This window comes from Zootoca vivipara, chromosome 2 (assembly GCF_963506605.1).
Source record: "Zootoca vivipara chromosome 2, rZooViv1.1, whole genome shotgun sequence".
In the NCBI taxonomy this organism is placed as follows: Eukaryota; Metazoa; Chordata; class Lepidosauria; order Squamata; family Lacertidae; genus Zootoca; species Zootoca vivipara.
In genome coordinates, this window is record NC_083277.1 from 69,935,229 (window position 1) to 69,957,916 (window position 22,688).

General features: G+C 43.2%; 1 protein-coding gene across 3 annotated transcripts in view; it reads right to left on the bottom strand.

The window, feature by feature from the left end:
* Window positions 1-22,688, bottom strand: part of ACSL6 (acyl-CoA synthetase long chain family member 6) — a 91,464-nt gene that overhangs the window by 41,554 nt on the left and 27,222 nt on the right. For 2 of the 3 annotated variants that reach the window (XM_035105421.2, XM_060271680.1), the window contains exon 2: window positions 2,840-3,060. In XM_035105421.2, the coding sequence (XP_034961312.2) occupies window positions 2,840-3,060 (221 nt within the window). Of the gene's footprint in view, window positions 1-2,839; window positions 3,061-18,667; window positions 18,790-22,688 lie in introns of those variants that run through there. The other variant, XM_060271681.1, reaches the window with a different exon arrangement.

Here is a 22,688-nt window from a genome sequence, read left to right on the forward strand (position 1 = left end):
CAATCAACGTTTTCCTGAACTTTCCCATTTCAAATAAAATTAATAATAAATCAATTGATCAGCTGGGATTATTATTATTATTAGATGACCGTCCTTCTCCAGATTAGTTGAAGAAAATACCAAGTTTAGGTATGGCTGATCCTTGTGGTTAGTAGACTTGAAAAAACTAGATCTCATCATTACAGTTCAGAGACAATGTATTCTTAATTATTCCTCTGTGTTGACTTCTGCCGCTTCAGTATTTTCATTCTGAATTCCTTTTCCAATTGGTCTTTCTAGGCTTACTGCATGGTTGCTTGGTGATTTCTCAGAATAGGGAAAAATACTTAATGTATCACTACTGGTTGAGCAGTCCATTTGCCTCAGCAATGCCTCATAAGCCCACGTGATAAAACCACTTCAACACTCACCGTGCCCAAGTAGTTTGTTTTCAGTTGTCTCAAAATTATATATTTGGATAACACTAAGTAACCCCAAAAGCATAAAGGATTAGAGTGCACAAGCAGTCACGAAATTAAAAGACGCCTGCTTCTTGGGAGAAAAGCAATGACAAACCTAGACAGCATCTTAAAAAGCAGAGACATCACCTTGCCGACAAAGGTCCGTATAGTTAAAGCTATGGTTTTCCCAGTAGTGATGTATGGAAGTGAGAGCTGGACCATAAAGAAGGCTGATCGCCGAAGAATTGATGCTTTTGAATTATGGTGCTGGAGGAGACTCTTGAGAGTCCCATGGACTGCTAGAAGATCAAACCTATCCATTCTTAAGGAAATCAGCCCTGAGTGCTCCCTGGAAGGACAGATCGTGAAGCTGAGGCTCCAATACTTTGGCCACCTCATGAGAAGAGAAGAATCCTTGGAAAAGACCCTGATGTTGGGAAAGATTGAGGGCACTAGGAGAAGGGGACGACAGAGGACAAGATGGTTGGACAGTGTTCTCGAAGCTACGAACATGAGTTTGACCAAACTGCGGGAGGCAGTGGAAGACAGGAGTGCCTGGCGTGCTATGGTCCATGGGGTCACGAAGAGTCGGACACGACTAAACGACTAAACAACAACAACAAAGTTTTTGTATGGACTTTAAAAATAAAATAATAATGAGGGGTTTTTGAGTACCATAACAGGAATCTCAATAGTATAATTACCCTGCTTTGTCTAGGCTTTTACAAATATGTCTCCAAGGATTAAAAGCATGTTACAAACAAGAACAATGGCAAGGGGATATTATTGCATCATTCCTTTTTCAGAAAAGAAACATGTAAATATTTCATTAATATTTGGGCAGCTAAACAACAACAAAATATATTGTTTTATCATTTTCGGTGAAGGTCAGCACAAAAAAACACTTTGCTTCACAGAACTGGAATTCAGTCCAGCAAGTGCTTCCTTGAAAGTGCTTGTTCATCACAAACAACCATATTTTAAAAAATGAGATATCATAGTAATAATACCAAGCTAATGAAATATTCAGTAATTATTTGGATTAAGGCATTTTTGCTGCAAAAACAAATATGTGGCCAAGAGGCGCACATGGCAGTAATCTGCAGACAAGTGGGTCATATTAAGTTTGTTCTGATATATACCTCAACTTTGGAGTGACCTTGACTCTGTTCTTGTATCTCCAACTGAACTACTCAATGCCACACAGTCCAATGTTTCGTGGGATCAGTTTCTGTTTATCCAACTGAGGATATGGGCAAGGTCCCTCTTGGTTTAGCAGAGAGGATTTGATTGATTGGTTGGGTCCAGACCATGGGTTAACACTATGTGATGTGATAGAGTGGTCCCTATTGCCTTAAAAGAGGTGATATTGTGCCCACTTCTAAAGAAGCCAGCCCTGGATCCATTGGTTTGGACAAAAACTACCAACCAGTTGCAAATACCTCCTTTCTAGGGGCTGCTACGGGCATTTGTGGATTATATGGATTATCTAGACCCATTTTGATTTTAATTCAGGCCAGGCTATGATATCAAGCAGGCCTTGGACATCCTGTTGGGTGATCTTTACCAAGGGAGAAAGAAGAGGAGGGATTGCTTCTCAATCTGCCTGTGGCTTCTAATACTGTCAACCATGGTATCCTCCTGGGCAGGCTCCATGGGATGGGCATAGTGGGACATCCAGTGCTTCTACAGCTATCTAAGTAGCCAAGTCCAGACAGTACAATTGATAGGAGGTTTTTTTGCACCCTTGGCAGTTATGCTATAGGGTGCCACAGGGCACTATTTTATCCCCAGGGCATTGACACAAAGCCTTTGGGAGCAGTCATGATGAATATTGATTCAAATTGCAATCGGTATGCTGATGACACTCATCTTTATTTCTCCATAGTATCTGAGCCAGGTGACTTCCAAGATTGCATTGCTGCAATGCACTCTGGTAGTGGCTTCCTATGGCAGAGCTGGGCTGAGAGATACTTTTGCTGAATCCGACTCATCCTTCCCTCCCCATCCTGACACAAGGTGGGTTGAATTGCTCTGTAATCTAATATCTCACACTGACCAATACATAAAGAAATCTTCAACCCTTAACACACCCACTACAACTCATTCACAAAGTCTTTGAGCAGAATCCATGTACCGTACTAAAATACCAGGTTTTACTTTTGGAAAATATAAAGTCACTATTAGTATCCAGAGGAAAACTCAAAAACCACTTTGGGCAAGCCATTCTGGTAAAATCAATTGTACTGTCACAACGTTTAAGACTGCTGTCTATGAATATTGTAAAAAATCAATGATGCAAGAGCCATGCTGCCTACTAAACACAGTGCAGCAAAAACACAGCAACAACTTTTCATAAAGTCCAACTCTTTTTCTTTGTAAAGAGCATTAAGACTCACCTCAACTTCTTCTGATTGCATCAGGAGGTCACATGGTGGTTTCACTGCTTTTGGCCGGTTGGTCAACCAGTAAGCAACAACAGCTGCAAAGGCACCAATGCCAACCAAAGTAGTAGCCGGCAAACTTCGGAAAAACTGACTGAAGTCTTCAAACTCTGGAAGCCGCAGGTTCCTGAGGATCTCTTGCGCTTGCATCTTTTCAAAGATTGAAATGGCAACTTCTGCAGAACCCAATGGAGAAACAATGAATTAGTTCACAACAGGGTCAAAAGACAGAGGACTCCAAAGGTGGGATTTTTTAGGACCATACAACACTGATCTTAAAGGATCTTCATGAGCTCCCAGTACATTTCCGAGCACAATTCAAAGTGTTGGTGCTGGTGCTGACCTTTGAAGCTCTAAACCAGGGGTCCCCAGACTTACCGGGCTTCGGGCCAGTGCCCGCCGCGCCGACCGCGCGGCGGGCCAGAGGGCAGGGGAGTGTGCGCGCAGCGGGCCGGAGGGCGGGGGAGTGCGCGCCCGTGCGCATGCGCACACGCACACGGTCGGAAAAAATCACCGAAAATCGCTTGTGTGCATGCGTATGGGCCTCCCCCGACTCGGAAGTGCATCGGAAATGACCTCTTCTGGGTCGGGAGAGGCCCATACGCATGCGCACAAAGGATTTTCGGTGATTTTTTGCCGATTTTGAAGATCGCCGCCGCGCCGTGCGCCGTAAGAGTGGGCGGCGGCAGCGGGCGACGGGGGTCGTCGCGGGCCGGATTGGGAGGCCAATTGGGCTGCATCCGGCCCGGGGGCCGTAGTTTGGGGACCCCTGCTCTAAACGACCTTGGCCCAGTATACCTGAAGGAGCACCTCCACCTCTATCAATAGCCCAGACATGGAGGTCCTCCTCCAAGGGTCTTCTGCTGGTTCCCTCACTGCGAGAAATGAAGTTACAGGGAATCAGGCTGAAGGCTTTCTCGGTAGTGATGTCCTCCATGTGGAACGCCTTCCCTTCAGATGTCAAGGATCATCTTCTTCTTTACCTCAGCAGTCAAGGGTCTTGTGCCAGCCCCGGCCAGCACTGACTCAGATTGGGCCTTGACACCCACCCATAGTGCATTTTGCTTCATAATATTTCCGAGGGGGAGGGGATGAAATAGGACACTTTCAACTAAGGTGCCACTTTCTGTGGCCAAAGTAATATATCAACCAACTCATGGTTGCTATGCCTCTCCTATAACTATAGTCTTATGAAGAAAAGAACAACTGAAAATGTCCACGCAAAAGCTGCTTCCAGCAAGATAAAGTCTCAGTGCTTACTTACGGATTTCATTTCAAATATCATTAAGCCCCAATAACAACCTCATGATAACATGACATCACAGCATGTTGAAAACAAAAGCAAGTGTTGCTTCTGTGAGAAGCAGCAAATCCCTCAGTTATGAAAACCCTTAACAGAAAATTTAGACCAGAACTAAAGCCATAACACTTTCGGTGTACGTCTTTGAGAATGCTTAAAACCTGCTTGTTTACTTGCCTCTACTTTGAGCACCCTTGAAGAATTTATAAGAAACCATTTTTTAAACAAAAAGCTGTAGCCTAATTTCCTGCCAACAGACAGCAGAATATAGGGTGCTTATTGTTTTGTTTGGTGCAGTGAGTGATATGCTGGTAAATAGTAAAACTCAGGTGGCATTAGGCAAACTACAGCCATCACTTCAGGTCCAATAGACTACAATAGCTTTCCAGAGAGCTACAGGACACAGGGCTGCTACTGCCACAGCAGATCTATTTCACAGAGAAGCGCCGAAGTAGTACTTTACTGAGAGGACACACAATTAAAACGCACCCATCATAAACCCACTAGTTCATCCTGCAACAAGCTCACCTATGCTTGTCCCCTCAGTGAAGGTAAGGCCAGCTCCCAGAAAGACAGTTTCAGAAATGACAAGTCGCTCCAGTGGGTCATTGGTTTCATGTTCAGTGATGGAACAGAGATAATTATCCAACGGCATTGCCAGCCACAAGGAGAGTTCTGAATATCTTTGAAGAGAGGGTGTAGCTATGTCTGTCTGTCTGTCTGTCTGTCTGTGTCTCTTTCTCTCTCCTTCATTAAGCTCACAATGTTCCGTTTTGTTTGTTTGGAAATTTTCCAAGCTCTTTGGCTTTATCCCTCTGTGTAATGGTTTGTAAATAATCAAGCGTAGAAGTCAGGAATTCATTCTACCTTTGTGCATAGCATTCTGAAGTACAAGATATAGGGAGCTATTAGATGAGTTGGGGAAGTATGAGCACTGTGTTACAGGAGCGTCCTACACATGAGTAGGACCTTGGTAAAGACACATGCCCGACTAGCATGTTCTCTCCCTCCTGGTCGATCGTTTGGGAGCTTCAAAAGCTTTCACCAACCTGAACATCACAGTGACTGATTCCTTGGAGACATCAGCACACTTAGGGATCCACAGAGCCTTCGCAGTTTGCATAACAGACCTCAGCAACACAGCATTTTGGCTAATCTACGTTTATTTACATATAATACACTCAGAGCACTGCAACATGGGTCCTTCTCTCTCTCTCTCCAGCATCAGACAGCGAAGAAGAAGAAGAAGAAGAAGAAGAAGAAGAAGAAGAAGAAGAAGAAGAGGAGGAGGAGGAGGAGGAGGAGGACTGGAACATGGTTGCAATTTAAACTTGCATACCCAGTAAGTCCACTGCTGATGTAAACAGTTTGTGGGCAGGCTCAGTTAAAACTCAATGGCTTGTAGAGGAGGCCATGATGATCCCTGCCAGCCATTGGACCCGGAGTAGAGCACCCTGGCATGATGGCAGACTGTGCTGAGACACAATAGTCATGCCACATTTATTAAAAGGTGAGAGGGCTTTGTAAACAATAACCTTCATAATCCAGGTTGTTAATATTATAAGTGATAATAATTTCCCCATAGGTTTGGGCTGGCAATAGTGGCAGGGCTGGAATTTACAGGAATTGCAAGAATAGTAGAAATGGAAGGATCAGATTGGCAGAGCATATAACAGTGATAAAACACCATGCAGCTCACCTAGCTTACAGCTGACATGAAATACCCAGAAACTGAATGGAACAAGGAAAGGAGAATGAACAGTCAACAGGAGCTGCGGATGTAACCCCTGCAAGGGGTAGGAAGAAACTGGAAACTTTCCTTCCTTTTATTTCATTATGTCCACATATTTTAGGATCCAAGCCAATATCTGTGCAATTTGCCTCCTTTGAAGCAGTGACTCAGTACCATTTGGCAGCACAGATTTAGACAATTACGATTCCTGTTTTCTCTAAGTAGATTTGGGTTAAAGTAAATTCTATGCATTGTTATTATCGCTCTGGTAAAGCATTTAATTTTCATTGCCACAGATTTATCACCATATAGAATAATGGAATTGTACAGTTGGAATGGACCACAAGGTCCAACCCTGTGAAATGCAGGAATCTCTTGCCCACCGGAGGACTTGAATGCACAACCTTGAGATTAAGTGTCTCAAGCTCTATTGACTGAGCTATCCCACTGTAAACCACATAATTAGTTATTGGTTGCTTCAGGATGTGCATTTATTCTGTGACCCACCCTGAGACCTGTAGGTATAGGGCGGTATATAAATTCAATAAATAAATAAAATAAAATAAAGCCCTAAGAGTGTGTGATAATTAATCATTTCCTGAACTTTTATGGTCACCTCTAGAGCCAACAGCTCCCACTGAATAAGCACTACCACATCTATACAAAACAGAAAATACTACATTCAGCAAGCAAGAGAGGGTGCTATAAACCCACCTACATTGATGTAATGATGGCTCAAGTGTGGTCTGACCTTACAGCTCCTATGCTTTAGCCCTGTGCAGGTGTTTACTCTACATGGAAAACAGTGTGTGAAAGTGGTATATATGAACCTGCCTGACACAGAGTAATCTAACCCAATATAATCTGATGCAGCAGCTTTCAAGGGCCTTTTCCCATCAAAAGGCTACTTCATCCTTTTTAAACAGTATATGTGTCCTGAATTGAACCTGGGGCATTTTGTATACACAGCATGCATTCTACTACGGTATTAAACTATGGCTACTCCTGATTAGATGGCACTCCTTGGCATACAACTCATGTGGATGACACCAAATTCCTGTAGGCTCCCTATGCACAACTTACCCTGCCAGTATTGTTGAGGTGCAGGCCTCTGCACAAAAAACCAAGGGTGAGACCAGCTACTGGCTCCTTCCCACAATGCATTCATTTTCATCCTTCAACAGGACCTCTGAGTGAAGTGTGGAGATGAGTGATCTCAGGTGTGGAGCAGGAGAAGCTATTTCACTATCTAAGGAGTCCCCTCAACAATCAATGAGTGTGATATCTGTTCAAGAAGCGCCACAAATTTCTCAAGCCCTTAATAATAATCTGACTGGGTTACCCCAGCCACCCTGGGTGGCTTCCAACAAATTAAAACACAATACATCAAACACAAAAACTTTCCTGAATTTTAAGGAGAATGTGGAAGTCTTCTAGGATTCACATTAGGGTGTGAAACAAGAGGTCCAGTACCCTTTACTTCACAGAGTTCTTCAAAAGAATAAGGAAGAAACCTTATTCAACCCCCTCCCTGCCATGGACCCAGCAACTTCTAGACCTAGACCTGAAGTCAGAAAACAGCCTATTTCTTCTTTGGTTGCACTGGTAACTTCTGGTAGACTAGGACAAAGAGAGGAAATAGCTTACTGATGATCAGACCAAACTACATGATAAATGGCGTGCCATCACTGGCATTTTGGACGCTCTAATCCTCCAAAAAGCAGATGTGTCAAGGAGGCAATTAGAATCAGGGCCATGGCTGCAGAGGAATGGCATTGGCCAGAGGCAGTGGGACACAAGATAAAAACTACCACAAATTACTCCAGAGAGGTCACTACATTTTGCAAGGCCTTTGCTTTACAAGAATAGGGAATTTGAGTGGCTTATACTGTCAGTCCCTCATGCTTTTCTGCAGCATCCAAAACAGAACTTTCAGTATCCCACTACAACATGCAGCTCTGGATATACAATCATGCGTAGGAGAAACAAGCATTTTGTTTTGGCCATTACAGATAAGGATGAGAACAAGGGAGGGTGAGGCACTTTTCTCAATATTTCCAGCTACTCTGCATGTACAAGATGTGTCCAGTGCAACAATTTCCCTCCTACTGTGATGGCACTCTTTCCCCAATTCTGCTTTAGTAGGTGTGGAAACGAAGCATTGCATCCAGTAGGAAGAGAATGACTACACAGGGCAGAAGAGTGTTGGTGGAAAATCTGTTTGCTCTTTTACTGAAAGGAGATGTTTCTCGTGCTGGAAACACTCTACTGTAAAATGAAAACCAAAAGGTTGCACAGCATGGATATGACCTTATATTGGAAACTGACAAATTCTGTGGCCTGTTGATGCTGGTGGTAGTAGTGGCAGTGGCAGTGTTTTTAAAGAATCCCCCAGCCATGGCAGGTTTAAAATATAATTTTGTTTTGCACTATTAAAGGTATTTCCTAGCTGTTTGCTCTAATAAGCCTGGCATATATGAGGAGCCTAGTGTGTGAGGAAGGTTTGGTGAAACTTCACCTTTTACACAGTCAGCATGGACTTTAACCTAGTGTGTCATACAAATGTCAACACCTCAATGAGCCCAAATAAGACCCCTAACCTTCCAGCCAAGGACCGAAGGACCTGCCAATTTCGGTTCTTATTTTTCCAAATTCAAATTCAGTTCTCCACATTTTGAAGCTATTCGCAATTGAACATTCATCAGGATTTTACTGCAGATTTCTCATGATAAACACATTTTTATATGCAGTTTTGACTAATGTACATATTTTTTCCAGCAATTTCCCCTGATATAACGCATGCTTTGCATTCATTTTTATGCACTTCCTCCTAATACATGCAAACATTGCAGGATTGGAGAACTATATTGCAAAATTCAGATAAATGCACATTTCAAAGGAGCCCTGTGTTTCAGTTCACGCATTATTTTAGAATGTGTGAACTTGATAGATTCAGCTTTAAATGCATAATGAATCAAATTTCTCCCGCAACCCTGATTCCCACCATATCTTCTTACATTCTTCAACTTCTACTGCTTCCCTTTGTATCAACTTCACACAATCTCTGCATCCACTTAATTGCTTTTCATGTGTCTGCCCTGCCCTCAGCCTCTTTGTCTCTTACCTTCAGTCCCCCTGCAAGGTTTCCCCCTCATCGCTCCCTCTCATCACTGCTGCCTAATGCAAGGTTCCTTCCCTCTGCTTTCTAACAGATTCCAAAATAAGATCCCTTTAGATGCCATTTGCAGCCATGTACTCTCTGGCAGCTTCGACTGTGTGAGCGTGTGTAACTCTCTTCTAAATTCAAAACCCTTCCCCTGTTGCCTGAACAAAGTGGAATGCTTGCTAAGTAACACCCTGTTGCCATGACAGCATCGCCTTGTATTCAGAGACACCCTCAGCGATGCTTTTGAGATGCACTGTTTAGGATACATCCTGTAATCACACTTTGAGATATCTGTTACAACTGTGAAGATAAGAAGTTTGCTTGAAAACAACAGCAAAGCATTCTGAAATGTGAATTGGCCAGGTTCCTCAGGTAACATGGGTTTTGATAGTTCAAGCATGCAGTTTGATGGTGGGGAAAATGCACTCCGAATCCAGTGACAATTGGGCTGTGCGTCCATCTCTTTCCCCCTCATTTTGTGGATTTCAAATCTGTTTCAAATGCACAGCTGCAATATTTATTTCATGCTGAATATGAAGCAGAATAATGAGGTGGTCATTAAACCCAGTGCTGGCGGAATCCTAAGCTAGGAACTAATGGCTGAAACCTGAAGCAATTTGTTCAGGATTGCCAAGCACAGTCTGTGGATGAGTACCATATATTCTGGCGTATGAGACGACTGGGCGTATAAGACGACCCCCAACTTTTCCAGTTAAAATATAGATCTTGGGATATACTCGCCGTATAAGAAATACGACCCAGCATATAAGACGACCCCCTGACTTTTGAGAAGATTTTCCTGGGTTAAAAAGTAGTCTTATACGCAGGAATATAAGTATTTCCTTCACCATAAACTGAATGGTTTAAAGCCATATTAAGAAGAGGATGCATGAGAAATCTCTGAGTATAAAAGACTTCAAAAGAAGTATGATACATGTTGGCTACAAGGTTACATTTTCACATACATACACTGCAGCTTCTTCCCAAATACATGCAGATGAAGCAATCCTTTTCCAGTTGCTACTTCCAAGTGTTTTAAAGGGGAAACATATAGGCATCCTATTTTGTACCTTGAGATCAGAACCCAAGTTCAAAATGTATAGTAAGGAGTAGGTTACCAACCATCCCATTCACACCTGAAATGATAAGGAAGAGTATATCAAAATATTAATATTGTATTCTACCACTCTCTTGTTTCCTAAAATGACTCTGCCCTTTCTCACTTGCTGATTGTTATGCCTCTCAGAATGGCTTCTGAGACATCTTCCTCCTCACCTTCATCAGTTCCTCCTCTGTTTCGTGAAGCATTTAGAACAGGGGTCCCTAGACTACGGCCCGCGGGCCAGATGCGGCCCAATTGGCCTCCCAATCCGGCTCACGACGACCCCCGCCGCCCGCTCTTACGGCGCGCAGCGCGGCGGCGCACTTCCAGATTGGAAAAAAGCGCCGAAAATCGTTTGTGCGCATGCATATAGGCCTCTCCCGACCCAGAAGAGGTCATTTCCAGTGCACTTCCGGGTCGGGGGAGGCCCATACGCATGCACACAAACGATTTTCGGCTATTTTTCCGACCTGGAAGCACGCCACCGCGCCAGTAAGTGTGTGTGCGCATGCGCACGGGCGCACACTCCCCCGCCCGCCGCACGATCGGCACGGCGGCCACCGGCCCAAAGCCGGGTAAGTCTGGGGACCCCTGATTTAGAACAACGTCCTTGCCCCAATTATCTACTATAAGTATGTGAGGCTAAAATAAGCCCATTATTCTTATTCTGTTTACCTCCGATTCTATCTGTCCCCACTTCCAGAGTTTTTTCTTCTTGTTGTGGCTTCCTCTTTTGCAGATTGTTGGGTAAGGGACCTGTCAGACCTGTTCTTCGAAAATTGCCATGTGTACAATTTACACTGGTTCATGGGGTCACAGAGAGCCAAACATGACTAAGACGACTAAACAACAACAACAATCAATAGCACTATATCAGTCAATCAATAGCACTATATCAGTATGTTCAGTGATCAACAATTACTTAGCCATGAACATCACCACACTGCCTAAATTACAGTTTAAGCAATTGCTTTCTGTTTCCTATTCAATTTGGTGACAGGAGACACACAGGTGCTACTGTTAGTAGGTACCTTAAATTGATTAGCTACAAAAATAGAACTGATGGGCAGGCACACAAACCATCATCTCTTCCTGACTGATATTACTGCAGTATTATGCGTGTACTGCTAAGCACTTCCTCTCCCTCTCCCAAGCAGCAGCAAGTTTAACTCTTCCTTTCTTTTGCAAAGAAAGTAGTGACTATTAGTCTGCTCAATATTAAATTTCTATTTTGCTGTGCAAGTTATTTATTGTAGACTCTGCTTAATTATTTCAGCAAAGCTTAGGCTACATTTTACAGTTTAGTATCCAACATCCCCTAGAGGTGGTAACTTCTTGGTAACTATCTCTTGCTGGCACCTCCCTGGAAGAAAAGGGTGGCTACTAAGTCACTACCTCCAGGGGCAGGGGCAATGTGCCTCTGAATAACAGTTGCTAGTATACAAGAGGTGAGGGCTATTCTGTTGCTGTCCTGGCTTCCCATACCGGTAGGCATCCTGTTGGCCTCTGTGGGAAACAAGGTGCTGAACTAGATTAGCCTTTGGTCCAATTCAGCAGGGCTCTCCTTTCGTGCTTAACCTCGAGAACAGTTAGTTTACCACATACTCCTTAAAATTGTTGGGAAGGTAGGAAATATTCCAGTGTGGTGCCAGTTGGGAGGGGAGAAAAGCAAACATCCTAGGTATATCTGCCACTGAATTAAATAAGAATTCAGATTCTTTTTTCCCCATTTGAAGCTTTGAATAGCTCAGCACATATGACTACCTCCCATCTTTTTCATTCTGATGAGTCAGTAATGAAACACTTGGGCAAATGAAGCCAAGGTTGATAGATCAATTGCATGGGCTAATAGATTCATACATGGAGCCATATAAAGACATATTTTGACCAGAATTTAATAAATAAAGGGAGCTGTGATTAAGTAAAAGGAGAAAACTGTAGTGGAATGCTATCAATAAACCAAGGAGATTAGGTACAGAATACAAACAAATGTTTATATTAAAAGCAAACAAACCTGGAATTCTCTCTTCCCACCTCTGGAATATCGTTTTAAATTCAATACTTCTAAACTACTTGTACTGCTATTCTCTCCAATTCAAATATGATTTCTTCATTTCTGTGGCTCACAGATATTCTGGCTAGGACATCACATTAAAAGGTTAATCTTGATTTTTCTATCTAAGAGCAGCTTGGCAGTCTGCAGCCCCATTTTGGGACATGGCCCAATACAGTACTTGCAACACAAAAATAACTCCCTCTGAGTCAAGCTAGCAGAGAGCAGCAGCATCCAACAGGTGAGATAGGAGAAATTAGGTTTTGTAAAGAAAGAAATGGGGAGATTGAATACTCAAACTTGCTAATGCCCTCACCCCAAGGAATGTTCTACCCAAACCCTGGATGCCAATCTCCTGAGTTCATAGAATCATGGAGTTGGAAGAGACCACAAGGGCCATCCAGTCCAACCCCCTGCCAAGCAGGAAACACCATCAAAGCATTCTTGACATATGCCTGTCAAGCCTCTGCTTAAAGACCTCCAAAGAAGGAGACTCCACCACACTCCTTGGTAGCAAATTCCACTGCCGAACAGCTCTTACTGTCAGGAAGTTCTTCCTAATGTTTAGGTGGAATCTTCTTTCTTGAAGTTTGAATCCATTGCTCCATGTCCGCTTCTCTGGAGCAGCAAAAAACAATCTTTCTCCCTCCTTGTAATGGGATGTTGTAATGCGATATTGAATAACCAGGGTGAAAACCAACCCTGCCAGTTAGTACAGCCATCATCTCTGTTAGTGCCCTCAGGCTGTTTCTGGACATCCTTGGGATTCACAGAGACAAGCGCCAAACAGTCTACTCACTCTCTATCTCCTGAGCCCCAAACAAACTAATTATTCAGTAGCACCAAGCAGCCAGGTACCAGATTTAGAGCCAGGCTTACTTCAAGAAAACACACCAGAACAAATGCAGGAGGTTAGAAACATAGGCATAAGAACCCATTACCAGTAAAAAGATACAGTACCGGTAATTAAAGGACTAACAGTGTAAGGAAGGATACTTTTGGGAATTCAAGTACAGAACAGAAAATAACAAAGCTAGCATGCCTCACCCTAATGCTAACCATTAAGAGTCAGAGATCCCCACCAAACTAGCAAGCTGCACCCAGGCACACAAAGGTATTGCAGTCCACAATCTTCATAAAAATGGGGGCCACCAGACACTTGGATAAAGGACACAGGTATTGTTTGGCCTATCAGGGCCCAGAGGCTTTCTTCGCACCACAAGCGACTGTGTATGCCTGCTGACCATGCAGCTACTCACTTTCTGCACTGTCGTAGTGAGCGTGATACTGTCTTGCACCAGACACCCATAACTGGCAAGGTGAAACTAATTAATGGAACTTCTTTCCTCAGTGAATACTGTACCCAGGACACTGAGTAAAATGCCCTTTTAAAATAGGCAAGAAAGGGGGGGGGGTTCATTACAGGTTTGCTTTAGTGAATGGGGTAGGTGCAGCCAATTCTGACAGATAGAACTGGAACAGAATAGCCTCTTTTCCACCCTCAAAAATTAGATGATATGCTGCCATTATATAATCTTCTACTCTTAGTAGAGGTAAGGCAACTTTTCAAGGCTCGCAGATCCCATTTTCCGCATGCAAACATAAACAGCACACTCAGCCAGAATCTGGTGTGTATTCTATGTGCTACTGCATACAACGGAGCTGGGAAATATTTTCAGACTGGTGGGCCAAGATCCTATCTCCCTAAGCCCCAAATTGGGCAGGTGGATGAGACAGCCTACCTGTCAATCACCTAGTCATAATAGTAATGACACCAGGTGAAAACAATGCCTTGAAGAGAGTTTCTCCATCCCTTCCCTACTTTAATGCAGATGCAACTGACAGATGGCTGTCTGGCCTCTGAACATAAGAACAAGTGGTGAGCAAGTTCGACCAGGCCAATGGCCCTCCTAGTCCAGCATCGTGTTCTTGCAGTGAGCAACCAGATGTCTGTGGGAAGCCTTGGACAGCAGTACAGCAGCTCCACTGTCAAACACTGTTATGATGTTTCTCTTAACACACAGGCAAAATCTGCTTCCCTGCTATTTCCACCCATTGGTTCTAATCCAGTCCTCCGGAACAACAGAGAAAAAGTCTGCTCTGTCTTCTGCATGGCAGAACTTCAGATATTTGAAGACCAATGTAATGTCTCCACTCTACTCCAGGCTGAATGCACACAGACCTTTCAACTGTTCTTCACAGAAATTGGTTTTTAGCCCATTAGCACCCTTGTTTTTCTCCCCTGCACATGCTCCAAATGCTCTATGGCCGATCTTAAAATGTGGCACCCCTGAACACAGTTCTGAAGATATGGATTAACCAGGGCAGAAAAGTGCAAAGTTATTACTTATTATGATGTGAACACTATGCTCCTGCCAAAGTGGCCTAAGATTGCAGTTTGCTTCTTAGCAGCTACATCTCACTGCCGGCTCATGCTCAGCTACATCCACTAAGGGCCCATCCACACATTCTTTGTCCTGTGATTTCAAGCCAAGGGTCCGAAAGGTGAGGCTGTTCTTGTTTTGTCCCAACACTTTCCTTGGGAAAACCCACTGTTTGCTGCTGAATCAGAACAAACATCAATCTGTAGAAAACCCAACTGACGTTTGTTCCGATTCAGCAGAAAACAGCAGGTTTTCCTTGGGAAAGTAGGGGGGGGGCACACCCTCTGAGCCAACCAGTAACTTGAAAACATGAGAAGAACACAAGTATGAATGAGCCCTAGGGTGTCTAGATCTTTCTCACAATTCTGTTTTCAAGACAGGTCTCTCCATTCTACATTTGTGACATTGCTTTTGTGTTTAATTTTTACCCAAATGCAGGTCCTTATGTTTTTTTATCCTGAATGTAAACATGTTTGCTTTAGCCCCCTGCTCCAACACACCTGTGTACAGTAATTCTGAATCTTGATTTTTGTCTTCTATAGTGTTAGCCATCCCGCCCAGCTTTGTGTCATCTGCAAATCTGATGAACTTCCCATCTATATTCTCATCCAAATAGAAATATATTGAATTGGACAACTGCTCGTTTTTGTTTTGTTTTTACATTTATCTTCTAGAAATGGAAATCACACTTTCCCACACAAGAAATGCAGAGTGTGCAGCAGTACATCTGAGGACTTTCTGCACTCAGACTGAATACCAAGTGAGATCAGGCCATTACAATTCTTCACAGTGCCATCTATTGGCTTGTTATAATGCATACAAGTTCAAAAGATGGTTCCATTAACTTGTGGAATTTGTGTTCCTGTAAACATTATTGCATAATTAAATTCCCTGTATCATGGTGGGGAACCTCAGCCCTGGAGGCTGAATGCAACCCTCCAGGGCTCTCTATCCAGTTGTCAGGACTCTCCTAGTCTAAAACATTTCTCATTGGCCCGGCTTCATCTCTTCCTTGAGTGCTTTTGCCTGGCTGGAATGTAATAATGGAGAGGTGGGTGTGGATGAGAGAGAGAGAGAGAAAATGTGTGAACATGAAAGCCTGCTGGATCAGGTCAATGGTCCATCTAATCTAATACCCAGTTCTCACAGCAGCCAGCTTCCAACTCGTGTGAATGCAGCCTACTGTAAGAGCCACATCCATTGCTTCGCTCACTTTTGCCTCTGACTCCAGCCACCCCTGGCATCCAGCCTTCAGAAGGCTTCCCACAAGGCAATGTGGCCCTATGGCTGAAGAAGGTTCATCACCTGTGGCCTATATGCTGATGATGCTATGTAGCATATTGCCATGCGGGTCTTCCTATGGCTCCTCTGCAATCCTATAATTCCTGCTACAATCCAAAATATCTTTATGATTATAATGAAGAAAGCAAGCCTAAACATATTTATCCAAAGCAATTTCCAATTGAAATCCATGCATGTTACCTTCAAGCAAATGTTGGGCTGGGCTGCGCGAGAGAACATTGCACCCAGGAGACAAAGTACATATATTGAAAACCTCACATGGAATGTCACCATCAACTTGCATCCCAATTCTAAACATATTCCAAGTGTTTCATTGACTTGGTGGACTTTCTGTCCAAGTAAATGTTACTTCCAATCTCAAGCGCACTCTTAAACCTCATTTATTTCAACGGGAGAAGTAAGCATGTACAGCCAATTCTGACAGATAGAACTGGAACAGAATTGCCATTGGAAAGTTTCAGCCTCTTTTCCACCCTCAAAAATTAGATGATATGCTGCCATTATATAATCTTCTACTCTTAGTAGAAGTAAGGCAACTTTTCAAGGCTCGCAGGTCCCATTTTCCACATGCAAACATAAACAGCACAGTTCGAAAGTATGTCAAAATGTGAGTAGATAAATAGGTGCCAGTCCAAGCGGGAAGGTAAACGGCGTTTCCGTGTGCTGCTCTGGTCTGCCAGAAGCGGCTTTGTCATGCTGGCCACATGACCTGGAAGCTGTACGCCGGCTCCCTCGGCCAATAACGCGAGATGAGCGCCACAACCCCAGAGTTGGTCACGACTGGACCTAATGGTCAGGGGTCCCTTTACCTTTAAGCATGTGTTCAGGCCTCTACCGCTAAAATAAATGGGACCTAAAATTAGGTTATAGTAGTTCACATTCAATTCAATAAGACTGCTCATAGAATTGTGATATGCAACAACCTATTAACACCACTAGATGGTTCCCACACCTATTAAAAGCAGGCAGGATACATGAAGTTAAATAAAATCTACTTTGAGGGGAATTGGGGGGGGGGTCCACTCTATTGTTGACTCCCAAAGCAGCCTATAATTCAAAGTCAAGTGAAGGAGGCAAAGATTGGGAAGCAGTTTATCTAACAGTGCAGCCTGCCACCCTGCCTCATAATATGCTCTTGGGAACCCTGGGAACAGCAGCTTGACATATAAATGCACCCATCTTCTCACTGCATTGGGCAGAAGCCAACAGAGATGGGAAACAACTGCAAAAAGAATCAGCAAGTCTCGTGATGATGAAATAAAAACCATCAGTAGGATGGTATCCTTTCAAAAAATGTCTTCCTCTGACTTGCAGTATCCACTGCCACTCTAAAGGGGTAATGAAACTGAAGTTGGATTTTTACACCACATGAACTTGCAACTTTGCATCTCAGTCTCAATTTCCCTTTGCAGCTATCTAAAGGGGAACAAATGCACTGGCTCCAACCTTTACCATTGCAAACTGGTGCTTATCAGGACAATGTAGAAAGAATTGCCCCCCTAAGGTCAAATAATTTTATTTTTTAAAAATACTGCCACATATTTCCAACTCAAGCTTCATTGCTTTTTTGTGGTGCACAATAAATCAAAGTCCACATAGCTGCAGAAACATGAAACAGCTGCCCCAGTCTGCAGTGTCATTTGTTCATTCATGTTTCAGTTGATTAGATCTTAGGAAACAAAGTGTTTATTGCCTCCAAAATATCTAAGACTAAGGGGTCAGGGCCAAAAGCCCTCTGTTTGCTGAAATGTTCATCAGCAACATAAGCTTTTCAAATACTTAGAAGCTGCAGTCTGGTGCCACTTTGCTGAGTAAAGAGTAGATATCCAATTAGCAAAATCTTGGGTTACTGATAACACCAATGCCACTATCTTAACATAATCTCTTCATCGTTGCAAAGATGACAAATACATAGGAGCACAAACATAGATACACAAAACACGTAGACAGTTATGCTAATTTGATTTTTTTAAATCCGAAAAGCTATTATAGTTAAAGTATTCTGCTGCTGCTAGGATTGCTCATTCAATTATTTGCTCCACTCTATTGTTATAATTTGGGTTTGCTCTCAGCGTCTCTCCTTTATATGCGTACAGCTCTCCTGGTATGTTGCTGAGAAACAGAGATTTTGTTAACATGACATTCAGAGTTCTTTTTGATTCGATCAACCTCAAAATTTCCAAAACAGGGTCAAATGCACCAGGTATCTATTTGCATCCTGTTAAATTAGTAAAATGTATATACACAGCACTTACTTTTCATACTTGCAAATCTTAAGACTCTTCATGTATAGACTACATCCTCTTCCTTACAAAGAAACACTGAGCAGCCAATGTGTGACACATCATAGCACTTCAATAGGCTTTCAGGGTTTTCTGCACTAAATATCACCCAATAGAAAGATTCCCATCCTCCCAAGTGTTTGTTTCAAAGTGCGTCCTTGGCACACAGTGCTAAATACTAACACAGAGCGCGTTTTGAGGTAAGATTTTTGTACCAGCAACTCCAAGAAGGGATTAACAATGTTTCAGAGATCAAAAGTTTTATCCTCCAAGGGGAATGCTAAAAGGACTTTGCCCTCTTCCCCTTTTTTATGTTATCCCCCCCCCTAGTAACTGAGATTAGATTTTTTTAAAAAAAAATTCTTGCAGTGCAGAGGGTTTGGCATTCATGCGCAGCAAGTTACTCTTCGCAACCTGCACATCTCCACAACACCATGAACGAAATAAAAAGCAGCTACTTACTTGGTCCAAACAGGGCTTTCAAGATTCCCACACACCAACATATCCTTTGACTCAGAGCTACCTCTTCCTCATTCCCTAACAAAGCACCAATAGCAACAGCATGGGAGATGCAGTTCTGAGGAGCCAGCCAACATCACTCCACTCTTACCAAGATTCAAAAGAACAATGGAAGCTCCACCCTCTCCAAGTCCCTGAAAGGCTGGGCATGAGTGCCTCTTTGATACACCCAGTTCTCCCTTGGGACAGATGTCCTGAAATCCCGTCTGGAAAATCCACCATACTGTGAATCCCTGCACGCCAACCAAGGGCAAATCCTGCAACACAGAACTAAAAAGGCTGCCCTTGGCTCCATAGCATTGGAACATTAATTTTTTGCCTACTTAAGGAAGGTGCGATCCTAAAATTGCTTGCTTGGAGGCAAATTCCGCTAAAATGAATTTGTTTTGAACCAGGATGCCAATAGGAAAACACCTCTTCAACTAATAAGGGGGGAAATGATAAAGTTGTGGCAACAACAACAATAATAATTGCTTGCATGCCAAACTCCCCTATCCCTGCCTTAGGCTGCATACCAGTAGCAATGTACGGTAAGCAAAAGCCCTGTCAGCCTATATCATAGGACAGGCATCCCCAAACTTCAGCCCTCCAGATGTTTTGGACTACAATTCCCATCTTCCCCGACCACTGGTCCTGTTAGCTAGGGATCATGGGAGTTGTAGGCCAAAATATCTGGAGGGCTGCAGTTTGGGGATGCCTGTCATAGGAACTAACAAAGATGCCTTGTACAGAGTCAGACCATTGGCCATCTCACACATTGTCTACAATGACTGGCCACAGCTCTCCAAGATTTCAGACAAGGTTTTCTCCCATGAGAAGGCACTGTATTAGGGCAAGCCTGACACAACAAGCTGAATGAACCTAAGAAGCTGCCACCAAATCAAACAGTTGCCCTATATGACTGTCCCCTCTGGCTGTGATCCTGCAAAGCCTTAAGACAACACAGAGGAGACTCGTGGACCTTCAGGAATTCCTGGATTACAACTCCCATCATCCCTGATCATTGGCCTTGGTGGCTGGGACTAATGGGAGTTGGAGTCAAAAAGCCACAGGTTCCACACTAGAGATCCTTCCTGGTCCTGCTCCCACTCCTTTTAACTGAATATGCTGTTGTTTAGTCATTTAGTCATGTCCAACTATACGTGACCCCATGGACCAGAGCACGCCAGGCACTCCTGTCTTCCACTGCCTCCCGCAGTTTGGTCAGACTCATGTTGGTGGCTTCGAGAACACTGTCCAACCATCTTGTCCTCTGTGGTCCCCTTCTCTTTGTGCCCTCCATCTTTCCCAACATCAGGGTCTTTTCCAGGGAGTCTTCTCTTCTCATGAGGTGGCCAAAGTATTGGAACTTCAGCTCCACAATCTGTCCTTCCAGTGAGCACTCAGAGCTGATTTCCTTCAGAATGGATAGGTTTGATCTTCTTGCAGTCCATGGGACTCTCAAGAGTCTCCTCCAGCACCATAATTCAAAAGCATCAATTGTTCGGCGATCAGCCTTCTTTATGGTCCAGCTCTCACTTCCATACATCACTACTGGGAAAACCATAGCTTTAACTATAGGGACCTATACGGAACTAACTACCGTATATAACCGAATATACTAGGAATTGAAACTGGGAGCTTCAGCATGCAAAGTATGAGCCCTTCCTAGTTGGAAGCTCTTTCAAGCCAGAGTTGAATCAGAAACCTACATATAGTAACTGAGCAAACCATTCAATTCATAGCTGTCAAGTTCTCCCTTTTTTTAAGGGAAATTCCCTTATGCTGAAGAGGCTTCCTCGTGAGAAAAGGGAAAACTTGACAGCTATGATTCAATTCAATGTCTGTTTGCGGGGGCATGCAGAAATAGGGAGCAGGAATGTCAGGCACTTGACAGAAACAAATGCAATACACACAATTTAGAAAACCCAAAGTGCCCAGTGTATTACACAAGACTCAGGCCTAGAGATTGGGTCAGAAAGAGGTTTCAGCAGCATGATGCAAGCCTGATTTTCTTTTGTATCTGCTGTACTTGCTGCTGGTTTGAACAAATCTTCAACTGAATGTTTGGAACTCAGGAAGTAAAACTCTTGTAAAACATCCAAAAGTTTCACCCTCCAATCGCTGTCTGGAATCTCCCTTTATTGCATTGTAAGCAAGCACTCTTTTTCTCTTTTCTTTTCTTTAGATACACTTGGTTAAAGCAGGAGGGGAGATGTGGTGTAAATTAATGTTCACTGTAACCACAGAAACACCTCTTCTACATCTTGCAGCATCACTCATATTGTATAACCATATTAAAAAGTAACTATGGAAACTAGTTATTAACTGGTCAAATTGACTAAACAAGAGCTGCTGTAATTTGAAAAGGAGATTAAAACAGAAAACAACTTTGTTACATATGAGATCTTTGGGAATTTTAAACTATTCTGTCCTCATCACTGACTGCAATCCAGATAATTCCTGCATTGCAGGGGGCTGGACTAGATGGCCCTTGGGCTCCATTATAACTCTAAAATTCTATGATAAGCCTCTTGAGGAGAAAGGAAACTTGGTTATCGTTATCCTTCACATGCCTGGTGCAAACATAATATTATGTGGCAGAAGCTCTTAATAATCATGAGATGTAATATTGGGTGTCATGCTCTCTCCTCTCCTCTCCACTCCTCTTCAACGGGAATCCTTCACTTCCCAAGAAGCCTGATTCACATACAACTGTTATAAGAATTTTAAGGTCTTAGATATATAATAAATGTTCATAAATGTACAAGGCAAGCACGTGCATAAAAATATAAACCAATGGCTGAAAACAGTACAGAAAAAGTCCTGAAACCATTTTGAGTCTCCCAAAAGTGACCAAATGATTCTCTGAAAGGAGGGAGGAAATGGAAAAACCTCCCCATTGTCTCTGTGCTCACAAATCCTGTCTTAAGGGCACATTTAAGATATGAATAGGATGTGAGCCTGTGACCTGGCTCAGGAACTAAGTATTTATCATTACAAAAGACTGGCCAGGTTCCCCAGGTAATCCAGTCAAATGACCATTAACAGGTAAACTGCCAGACGGGAATAAACAAGGTACTCAGATTTCTGCTGTAGATCACATTTTTCTGTGATGCAGGTACCAGTATGACGTGTCTGGGGGGTGGTCATCTTGGGCTACACGCCTTCTGTGATGTATGTATGATGCTTCTGGGGTGGCCTTGGAGGGCAATTTTAAATGTCTACCGGTATATAAGGGCAGGCATGCTTTTGTTCAGGGTCCTTTTTTCTCCTGTGTGAGAGAGAACACTCTGTTGCAACAGTCAATAAAGATCAAGCTTATTAGCTGCTTTGCTTCTCAACATTCTCTGGTTGGCCTCTGTTATTTTCTCCTACTGATGGAGAACCTCCAAAGGACTCTACAAGGGCTCTTGTATACCCCTTAAGGGAATAAGGACAGATTTTGTTGTTTATTATAATGGTCTGGCACAAACAAGCAAACATGTGAGCTCCCAAAGAAGAGGTGGTGGCTGCTTTGCTCCTCCTCTGCTGCTGAACTTGGCCCTCTCTCCAGACAAACCAAGAACTGTAACCAAGGCTTGCCCCCTGGTTTACAATAAAATAGCACAGTAAAGTTACAAAACACTAAAACAACCAACAACAACATTAAGTCTCATTAAAATAACAGGGAGTTATCAAAGCCCTCATCATCAATCCACAGTGCCATAAAATCAATTAACCTAAATCAGATTGGAATAAAAACGTTCTTAGGGCTCTTCAAAAAACTCTCAGGAATGGCTTCATGCAAACCCCTGGAGAGGGTATTCCATAAGAACGGAGCCACCCAGTCCCTGGAATTGCTCTCATCAGTCGTTGAGACCATAAGGCTAGTGCAGGTTGGCCTTCAGATGTGCATATTCCTATCATTCAGATCCCTGGGGAAAACTCTGCTGTGTGCCCCTCCACTATCAGATAAGAACATAAGAGGAGCCTACTGGATTAA